The sequence below is a fragment of the Micropterus salmoides genome, unplaced genomic scaffold, assembly GCF_014851395.1.
Source record: "Micropterus salmoides isolate LMB-PRFRI ecotype aquatic unplaced genomic scaffold, ASM1485139v1 Ms_hic_scaffold_6, whole genome shotgun sequence".
Classification (NCBI taxonomy): domain Eukaryota; kingdom Metazoa; phylum Chordata; class Actinopteri; order Centrarchiformes; family Centrarchidae; genus Micropterus; species Micropterus salmoides.
The window spans coordinates 35,423,299-35,434,472 of record NW_024044348.1 but is presented as its reverse complement, the minus strand read 5'-3'; the positions used below and the strand labels follow the sequence as shown (position 1 = coordinate 35,434,472).

The 11,174-nt window shown below is 42.0% G+C and overlaps 1 protein-coding gene across 1 annotated transcript; it reads right to left on the bottom strand.

The window, feature by feature from the left end:
• Positions 1-7,797: 7,797 nt before the first annotated feature.
• Positions 7,798-8,694, bottom strand: LOC119889871 (the record flags this gene model as incomplete). Its single annotated transcript, XM_038700770.1, has 1 exon — positions 7,798-8,694. A coding segment is annotated over one exon (897 nt), but the record flags the coding sequence as incomplete, so codon positions are not given.
• Between the last annotated feature and the right edge of the window lie 2,480 nt (positions 8,695-11,174).

Genomic DNA, 11,174 nt, shown 5'->3' with positions numbered 1-11,174 from the left:
GATGAGGTGTCTGTAGGAAACGCTTTTGCAGACAGAATGGCTAAAGCAGCAGCTACGGAGAAACACAATGTTCTTGCAGTAATAACACACGACGTATTAGACCATTCGATTCTTAAAGACATGCAACAACAAAGTCCCCAGACTGAAAAAGACGTTTGGTTACGTCATGGCGCACAGTTGAAAGGTGACCTCTATGTCTGACCAGCTGATGAACCTATAATTCCTAGGAACTTATACAACTGGGCGGCGATATTGAGCCATGGAGTAACTCATGTCTCAACAGGAGGGATGGTAACACAAGTACAACAATATTACACTACCTTTGGTTTCAATACCTTTTCAAAAAAATTCTGTGGAGCATGCCTGACCTGCGCTAAATATAATCCACAAGGTAATTTACGCCCAAAGAGAGGTCGGTTTCCTGAACCCCAATATCCGTTCCAAATAATACATATGGACTTCATAGAGCTGAGCAAGAGCGATAATAAAACTGGCACTATAAAAAATAAATTGAAACAGTGCATGGAAGAAACAGGAAGACCATGGACTAAATGCTTGGATCTTGTATGTATATATACATCACGAGCACAACAGGGTTAACTCCATACGAGACTCTCTTCGGGCGACCATATAGACTACCACAGTTTAAAAACCAATGGGAGACAGTTGAGGAGTCATGTCTGGCTGATTATATGAGAAAAATCAACCAGGCACTTGAATTAGTGGAGCCAGACGATTGGGTATTAGTAAGAAGTATAAAGAAGAAGCACTGGCACTCGCCAAAGTGGGAAGGACCTTTTCAGGTACTGTTGACCACCCCCACAGCAATTAAAATAGCTGAGAGGTCTACCTGGATTCACCTCACTCACTGTTACAAGCTCCAACAAGGAAGGCAAGCCAAAGTCTGATAATAGGGTGGATTCAGGCGTTTAGAACCTGAATAGGCCCGAAAGTCAGTGAAGAAAACCACGGGCTGCCAACCTTAGTAGGCGAGCAAAGCGGGAGGAATGGCCCATAAGGAGTGGGTGGTAATGCCGCTGACGTACCTGGGGGTTTGGCCTTTACCTGTATCAGAGACAGGGTTTTGCCAAGAAAACAATTATTACACACGTGGACTACAATTGTGCATTCCAACCAATACCAGCGTGTCAGTTGTGATCCCCTTTTCTAGTCTCACTAGTAAGGGCATAAAAGGCAGTGAATATGCCACCTATACGTGGTATATGACAAATGATCAGAAAGACACGTCATGGTGACCTCAGCCCTAACATCGCTAACAGTCCTCGTTGTGGTTCTGACCTTATGCGGATGTTGTTTTATCCCTTGTTTGCGGACGTTTTTGCATCGACTCATTACCACCGCTATATCACCTGTTGAACACAGAATGTTTCAGTTGTATCCACTCTTTGGTGATATGGATCACTCGAGTGATAGTGATACAGATAATGAGGGTAATAATCCAATAGAGCTCCTTTTTTAGTCTCCTTTGTATAAAATACAACATAACTCTGAGTGTAAACATATATGGGCTCATAAAAATGACCTTGCAGTCGAAAATCTTGAAACGAAGTGACTGAGCTCAAGTGAAATGAGAATGTGAGCAAAGATGTGAGTTCATCATGAACACCCCAGCTTCAAGTCATATGGGTGGCGTCTGGGAAAGACAAATTCACATCAGAAGTGTCTTGACGTCAGCCAGACAACTTGACTGCTCCTCACTACGAACGTTTCTTTATGAAGTCATGGCTGTAAATAGCAGACCTCTGACCGCTGATCATCTGAATGATTCATCCAGTCCAGAGCCCTTGACACCAAACCACATCCTGACCATGAAATCCACGATCATCTCTCCACCTCCCGGAAAGTTCGTCAGGGAAGATCTGTACCTCCGCAAGAGATGGCGCAGAGTTCAACTTTTAGGACACGGTGGAAGAAGGAATACCTCCTCAATCTCCAACACAGACAGAAGTGGATCAAAGACCGCAGAAACGCTAAGGTCAATGATATTGTTATTTTGCAAGATGATGCTACACCACGAAACCAGTGGAAGTTAGCAAAGGTTATTGAAGTGTACCCAGGAAAGGACAGAAGAGTGAGAAGACTCAAGTTGCTTATCAGCGATTCAACTCTGGATGGAAGAGGAAAGCGCACCTCCAAACCTGTTCATTTGGAGAGGCCCATCCATAAGACAGTTACATTGTTGGAAGCAAACTGAAGACTCCAGCATCTTCTAGCCACTCTTTCCACTAGTTCTTAAGTTAATCGATAAGTAAATAGTTAGTATTTTGAAATTAATATTATGTGCAGTTTATATGCAGTATGTGTCTCTCTCTAAGCTGTTCAAAGAAATCACTTGTGATTTGGTGGGAGTGTAACTGCCTCACATTTTGTAGTTAAGTTTTTTACTGTTTTTGGTTCCTATCCGAAAATAACAGGAGATCGTAGAGGCGGAACTAATTAGCGCCGATCTTATCGTAATTAAAAGGGCACACCTGAAAGTGAAGCGCTAAAAACATAGCATGGCAAGAGCTCTCCAAGCTAAGTAAATATTAAGAATATAAACATATCTGGACGTATATTATCTGAGGAGAAAGAAGACAAGGAAGAAGACTTTAAGATTTAGCCCCTCTTAAGTAGAAAGCAGCCTACGAGGTATCTTTCTTTTGTATCCGGTTATCTGTGATGTGTGCATAGCTTGTGTTAACTAGTGTGTAACTAGAGCGGCACAAACTGAATTCAAGACATGCATTTTATTTATTGTATCCTTTTATTTTATCTCTCTTTCAAGCCAGTTCTCACTGGTTGACATGATATGTTGTAGAAATAAAACCACATTTTTTAAACAAGACCTCATGCTTCGTGTTGACTACTGGCTGACTACACCCAGAGTTATTAGTTGGAGGAGCGGCAGCTCTGTTTGGGATCTACCGGAGGCGACAAAGGGGAAAGCATGCAGGTGCACTGGTTAAACTGAGACAGCGGGGTTTTCGCACTGCGCTCCCTTCTATCCACCTGGCGAATGTCTGCTCTCTGGCCAACAAAATGGATGAACTGCTGCTCCTCAACAGAACTAACTCAGACTTCTGCAGATCTGCCGCCCTCTTTAGTCCTGGCTCACTGAGCACATCACATACAGCGCTCTTCATCTACCGGGATTTAATCTTTTTCAGGCGGACCGCATAACGGCGCTCACAGGAAAAACAAGGGGAGGCGGAATTTGTTTCTACATAAACAAAGGTTGGTGTACAGATGTCACAGTGTTGAAGAAGTCATGCAGCCCTCACTTAGAGACATTATTCATAAACTGTAAACCGTTTTATTCACCGCAGGAGTTTTCCTCGTTTGTTCTGGTCGTTGTTTACATTCTTCCTCAGGCCTGTGTTACTACACCTGGCCGACCAGATAACTAACGTGGAGAAAGAACATCGAGACTCCCTGCTCATTGTTCAACAGAGCAAACCTCAGCTATGAACTTCCAAAGTACAGACAGCATATTAAGTGTCCCACCAGGGACACTAACACACTGGACCACTGCTGCACTGCATTGAAGGACGCCTGTCACTGTCTGGTTCATCTTATCCCGACTTACTGGCAGCGACTGAAATCTGCTAAACCTGTTGTAAGAGTGTGAAAAGATGGACCAACAAGTCAAAGCTGGATTTACAGGCCTTCTTTGACTGCACTGACTTGAGTGTTTTTGAGGATGCAGCCACTGACCTGGACGAACTAACTGACACTGTGACATCCTACATCAACCAAAACAACCAAAAACCCTGGTTCACAGCGAAACTCAGGCAGCTTCATCAGACCAAAGAGGAGATCTTCAGAAGTGGGAACAGTCCTGTATAACCAGACCAGGAACACACTGACTAAAGTGGTCAAAGCAGCTAAGAGGAGCTACGCTGAAAAGCTAGGAAACATCTTCACAGCCAGCGACCCTGAGTCAGTGAGGAGAGGCCTGCGGACACTTACTAATTACAGGTACTCAACGACTGGCTGACGAGCTGAATGGTTTCTGTTGTAGGTTTGAGAAGTACACAGTACCTCTCCCCTGCTCCAACACCATCTTCAAACAGTCACCTTCCCTGACTGCTACGCTGTCATCTGATGTGATCTGTGAAGAGGATGTGCGCCAGCTCTTCCAGAGGCAGAAAATCAGGAAGGCTCCTGGCCCCGACGGTGTTTCAATGTCTGCAATGTTGTACAATGTTTATGTCTCTTTTGTGCTATATTTGGGCTGCATTTCTGTTGTATTTATACTAATTGCTGCATCATTGCAACATGCATGCAGGAGTAGTAGCTAGTGGGTTTCTGTTTTGTCACTTAAAGACCAGTTATTCTGCTCGCACATTCGCCACCAGTTTCTTCAGTGGAACAACAACTTTTACTTTAGGCTGTTTCCATAAAATTACCAGTCCTAAATTTGGGAAGACAATACAAGAAACCCAAAAATTGCATTTGAAGTTGTGTGTGTAACTTGTCCCAGCTTCATATAATTTATTGTAACAGACATGTCCACCAACCGTGTGACCGCATTTGCCGGAGGAAAGAAACAAGTGTTTTAATCATCCCGACAGTGACTCCTGATTGTTAAACTGTATATTCTACTGAACTGAAAAAATTTGACATAACAAACTTAAGGATGTTTTAAATACTAACTAATCTGTCATATGATCCCGAATAAATGGAAAATGTCATTAAAAAATGCTTGAGTGAATTTACTTTCTTGATTGAAAACAACTTTTTTGACATGTATATTGTTTTAGCATAAGCCAAGGAATGGCGATGTAACACGATGTCATGGATGTACTATGCTTGAAAACTGTTTTCACAGGCATATAGTTTGCTCACATTTTTGTTTGCATGTATGTGTGACTTAGAAAGAGCAGTGAAAACGCCTTTCATCGTATTTATTGTAGCAAATGTCTCTCCCTCTGTATGCAACCTCATCCCATTATTGCATGTTACTAACACAACTTCTACCCTTTCCGGTAGTCTTGTGCTTTCTCGTCCCTCTCCTCTCTCCTGCTATCACTTCCTGCAGGTTTTCTGGCTCTGGAGCTGTGGAGTCTGGATCTGTGGTTGCGGGTCACCTGCTGCCCCCGTGTTCCTGCTCGACACCCTCTGCTAACAACTATTGTTACTAGTCCTATTGTTATTATTGTTATTATAATCATTAAAATTACGACTGTTACCATTAACACTACTATAAATATCTGTACCATTTTTCATTTAGTCTATAGCAACATCACCTTTACTCTCTGTACCTCTGTGTGTATATGTTCTGCTCGAGGTTTCTGCCTCTTAAAAGGAAGTTTTTCCTTGCCTCTGTCGCCTAGTGCTTGCTCTTGGTGGGAACTGTTGGGCTTCTGTAAATAGCATCACAGAGTACGGTCTAGACCTGCTCTTTTATGAAAAGCGCTGTGAGATAACTGCTGTTGTGATTTGGCGCTATATAAATAAAATTGAATTGAATTGAACCATGGACAGAGAACGGAGGTCTAATGATCATTAGAAAATTTGTCATTTGTTTCTTTAATTTCACAGAAAATAAAGAAATGGATTAAATTGCATGCTTATTTGTAGTTATTTTTTCCAGAATAAGTGATGGCTGGTGCCTACTGAGGGAAAGCCGAGATCATTTTCACCAGAGACATTCTATCAAATGAGTCCAACGTCGGGCATATAACAAAGAGCAAAATGAGAATTAGAGAAGATATAAAAAGAAAGTCATGCTTTGCGCAAAGAGAGGATTCTGTTAAAATATCAGAATCAATAGATGTCTACATTTGTTCTGCAGACTAAATGGTCTTTAATACGCCATTAATGGAAAGTGAAAGTATTTTTGCCAGCTTGTGAAAGGGTGATACACGCTGCTTGCGGTTGAGTTACATTAGCAGTACAACCACACCTGAAATTTAAAAGGTATTTACCTGATTATCTAAATGTTCATGCATCTGGACAGCTTATTCTGGTACAAGCGCACAGGCTAAAGCTCTTTTGCCTTACCACGTGCACACAGCTTGGATGACAGCTACCAATTGCTTTTTAACTGCAGTTTTTGTCTCAATTGACCCTTCGCTAAACCATGACCCCCTTAGTAACTGTTGCTAAGTTCGACCTGTCGGACTTTTATCATCGCGCTGCCACTGTCTATGATCTCACAGAAATACGTGAAATGAACATGACCCCTTAACCCGGCTTTACGTGGTGGTGGCACGTAATGTGTTAAAATTACGTGTCAGCACCACAAAAACAACACCCATACAAAGTCAATGCTCATTTGTCGTGGTGGACACACGAATTCCCTGGTTCAACGTCATACAGTCAGCGGCAGCAAATGTGGTTTTCTAGTTTACGAAACGTCCTCCTTTTATGATTTATTATAGTGTATTAGTTCCAGTTTTTCTTGTCTAAACAGTAACTTGTTTGTGATTATCAATGGAGTAGTTTTAAAGAACGTTAAATAGATTGTTCCCTTTACGTTATTAAACCCTTTACAATATTTTATCATTTTCAAATGTATTTTCTTTCATAGCAGCGAATAATATAATAATAAAATAATTATTATTATTATAAATCAGAAGACTTTCAGTCGTTACCACGGCAACTATACGTCACGTTACGCACGCTTCTTACCCATAATTATTGCGCTTTTACCACCCATTTCACCCGCCACCTGACTACAGTAAGTATCTCAACCCAAGGGGTGTTTGTTTGTTAAAAAGCCTTTGCTTTTATTTCTTTAGTTGTAGCCTGATCTGTGTAGCGTTTCATCCCTGGAGAGGTTGAATTTGTTAGTATTGCATTATCTTTGAGACGACTACCCGCCGAAGTAGCTAGCTAGCCTGCCAAATGACAGCTGTCCCCGGCACAGCTGGATTGTGGCACCGCCAGCTACCAAAATCAGTTTAAACTCATGTATTTGTCCACCTGTTGTGCAGACAACAATTAACCGCGTGTTGTTAATTCAATTCAATTCAATTTTTCAATTCAATTTTATTTATATAGCGCCAAATCACAACAACAGTTATCTCACAGCGCTTTTCATAAAAGAGCAGGTCTAGACCGTACTCTGTGATGATATTTACAGAAGCCCAACAGTTCCCACCAAGAGCAAGCACTAGGCGACAGAGGCAAGGAAAAACTTCCTTTTAAGAGGCAGAAACCTCGAGCAGAACCATGGCTCAGGGTGGGCGGCCATCTGCCTCGACCGGTTGGGGTGAGAGAGAGAGAGAGAGAGAAGAGAGAGAGAAGAGAGTGAAAGAGAGAGAGAGAGAGAAAGAGAGAGAGAGAGAGAGAGAGGGATGTAAGGAGAGAGAGAGGGGAGGGAGGCAGCCTACACAATATACACACAGAGGTACAGACAGCGAAGGTAATGTTGCTATAAACTAAATGAAAAATGGTACAGATATTTATAATAGTGTTAATGGTAACCATCGTAATGTTAATGATTATAATAACAATAAGACCAGCGACAACAGTCGCTGCAGTAGAGGGTGTCGAGCAGGAACACAGGGGCAGCAGGCGACCCGCAGCCACAGATCCAGACTCCACAGCTCCAGAGCCAGAAAACCTGCAGGAAGTGATAGGAGGAGAGAGGAGAGGGACGAGAAAGCACAAGACTACCAGAAAGGGGAGAAGTTGTGTTAGTAACATGCAATAATGGGATAAGGTTGCATACAGAGGGAGAGAAAGTAGAGGAGAGAGGAGCTCAGTGCATCATGGGAAATCCCCCGGCAGTCTAGGCCTATAGCAGCATAACTAAGGGATGGTTCAGGACTACCTGAGCCAGCCCTAACTATAAGCTTTATCAAAGAGGAAAGTCTTAAGCCTACTCTTAAATGTGGAGATGGTGTCTGCCTCCTGAACCCAAACTGGAACCTGGTTCCACAGGAGAGGAGCTTGATAGCTGAACGCTCTGGCTCCTAGTCTACTTTTGGAGACTCTAGGAACCACAAGTAACCCTGCATTCTGGGAGCGCAGTGCTCTGGTGGGGTAGTAAGGTACTATGAGCTCTTTAAGATAAGATGGTGCCTGACCATTAAGAGCTTTGTAGGTAAGAAGAATGATTTTAAATTCTATTCTGGATTTTACTGGAAGCCAATGCAAAGAAGCTAAAACAGGAGAAATGTGATCTCTTTTCCTGGTTCCTGTCAGAACACGTGCTGCAGCATTCTGGATCAGCTGAAGAGTCTTAATGGACTTTTTCGAGCAGCCTGATAATAAGGAATTGCAGTAATCCAGCCTAGAAGTAACAAATGCATGGACTAGTTTTTCTGCATCATTTTTAGACAGGATGTTCCTGATTTTCGCAATATTACGTAGGTGAAAAAAGGCGGTCCTTGAAATTTGCTTAATGTGGGACTTAAACGACATGTCCTGATCAAAGATAACTCCAAGATTCCTCACAGTGGTGCTGGAGGCCAAGGCGATGCCATCCAGGGAAACTATATCTTTAGATAATGCGTCACGGAGGTGCTTAGGCCCCAGAACAATAACTTCAGTTTTATCTGAGTTTAACATAAGAAAATTACAGCTCATCCAGGTTTTAACATCCTGAAGGCACATTTGAAGTTTAGCTAACTGATGAGTTTCATCTGGCTTGATCGATAGATATAACTGAGTATCATCTGCATAACAATGAAAGCTTATGGAATGTTTCCTGATAATATTGCCTAAAGGAAGCATATATAAAGTGAAGAGGATTGGTCCAAGGACAGATCCTTGAGGAACTCCATGAGTAACTTTGGCGTGCATGGAGGACTCATCGTTAACATGTACAAACTGAAATCGATCTGATAAATAGGACTTAAACCAGCTTAGAGCGGTTCCTTTAATGCCAATGAAATATTCCAGTCTCTGCAATAGGATCTGATGGTCAATGGTATCAAATGCAGCACTAAGATCTAATAAAACCAGTACAGAGACAAGTCCTTTGTCTGATGCAATAAGGAGGTCATTAGTAATTTTCACCAGTGCTGTCTCTGTGCTATGATGAGCTCTAAATCCTGACTGAAAATCCTCAAATAAACTATTGCTCTGTAGAAAGTCACACAGCTGTTTAGCAACTGCTTTCTCCAGAACCTTAGAGAGAAATGGAAGGTTAGATATAGGTCTATAGTTTGATAAAACATCCGGATCAAGTTTGGGCTTTTTCAGAAGAGGTTTAATTACAGCTACTTTAAAGTACTGTGGTACATAGCCTGTTGATAAAGATAGATTGATCATATCTAGTATAGAGGTGCTGACTAAGGGTAAAACATCTTTAAGCAGCCTAGTCGGGATGGGGTCTAAGAGGCAGGTTGATGGTTTAGATGAAGAAATTATTGAAGTTAGTTGGTAAAGATTGAGGGAAGCAAAACAGTCTAAACATGTATCTGGTTCTACAGCTGTTTCTAAGGTTCCTGAGTTTAGAGATAAGTCGGTGCCAGTTGAGGGCAGGTCTTGGTGAATTTTGTCTCTAATAGCTAGAATTTTATCATTAAAGAAGCTCATGAAGTCGTAACTACTGAGAGCTATGGGAATACTTGGCTCAATAGAGCTGTGACTCTCTGTCAGCCTGGCTACAGTGCTGAAAAGAAACCTGGGGTTGTTCCTATTTTCCTCTATTAATGACGAGTAGTACGCTGCTCTGGCATTACGGAGGGCCTTCCTATAAGTTTTAAGACTATCTTGCCAAATTAAACGAGAATTTTCCACTTTGGTGGAACGGCAATTCCTCTCAAGTTTCCGTGATATTTGCTTTAATTTGCGAGTTTCAGTATTATACCATGGAGCTAACCGTCTTTGTTTTAGTATTTTCTTTTTTAGAGGGGCTACAGAGTCGAGTGTCATTCGCAGCGAGCCAGCAGCACTATCAACAAGATGATCGATTTGGGAGGGACTGAAATTAGCATAGGAGTCCTCCGTTACTTTGTGACTAGATAATGTATTTAGAGCTGATGGAATCGCATCCTTAAATTTAGCTATAGCACTATCAGACAGACATCTTGTATAGAAATTTTTGCCCAATGGCGAGTAGTTCAGCAATACAAACTCAAAAGTTATCAAACAGTGGTCGGATAAAGAGGGATTCTGTGGGAACACCACTAAATGTTCAATTTCAATACCATACACCAAAACAAGGTCAAGGGTGTGGTTAAAACAGTGAGTCGGTTCATGAACACTCTGAGAGAAGCCGATGGAATCTAACAAAGAGATAAACGCAGTACTGAAGCTGTCATTCTCAACATCTACATGAATATTAAAATCCCCTACAATAATAACTTTGTCCGTTTTAAGGACTAAAGTTGACAAAAACTCTGCAAATTCAGATAAGAATTCAGAATACGGGCCAGGTGCTCGGTACACTATAACAAAAAGAATTGGTTGCAGTGATTTCCAACTTGGGTGCGAAAGACTAAGAACAAGACTTTCAAATGAGTTATAGTTTAGTTTAGGTTTAGAGCTGATTAATAGGCTAGAGTCGAAGATAGCTGCAACTCCACCTCCTCGGCCTGTGCCTCGAGGAATGTGAGTATTAATATGACTGGGAGGGGTGGATTCATTTAGGCTAACATATTCTCCATCACCCAGCCAGGTTTCAGTAAGACCAAATAAATCAATATCATAATCTGATATTAGTTCATTTACTAGTACACCTTTAGAAGAGAGAGATCTGATGTTTAAGAGTCCACATTTAACTCTCCTATTGTTTGCACTATTGCTCTTGTGGTTTTAATTTTTATAAGGTTTTTATGCACAGCACCTCTTCTGTTTACCTTTTTAAATAATTTCGATGGTCGGGGGACAGACACCGTCACTATAGGGTTTTCACTAAGTAACTCCTGAAATGGAGGAGCAGAGAAGTGTGTTAGACTGCGACTCTGCGTAGGGTTTTGGGTGGGTAACTGCTGAAAAAGAAGGGCAGAGAAGTGTGTTAAACTGCGACTCTGCCTCCTGGTCTCAACTCTGGGTTGTCATGGATTTGGTCCACTAATAAACTTGGCCAGATTTCTAGAAATGAGAGCTGCTCCTTCCCAAGTGGGATGGATGCCGTCTCTCCGGATCAGACCAGGTCTTCCCCAGAAAGTCTGCCAATGATCAACAAAGCCCACATCGTTTGCTGGACACCACCTCGACAACCAGCGGCGGAATGACGACATGCGGCTATACATGTCATCACTGGTCAG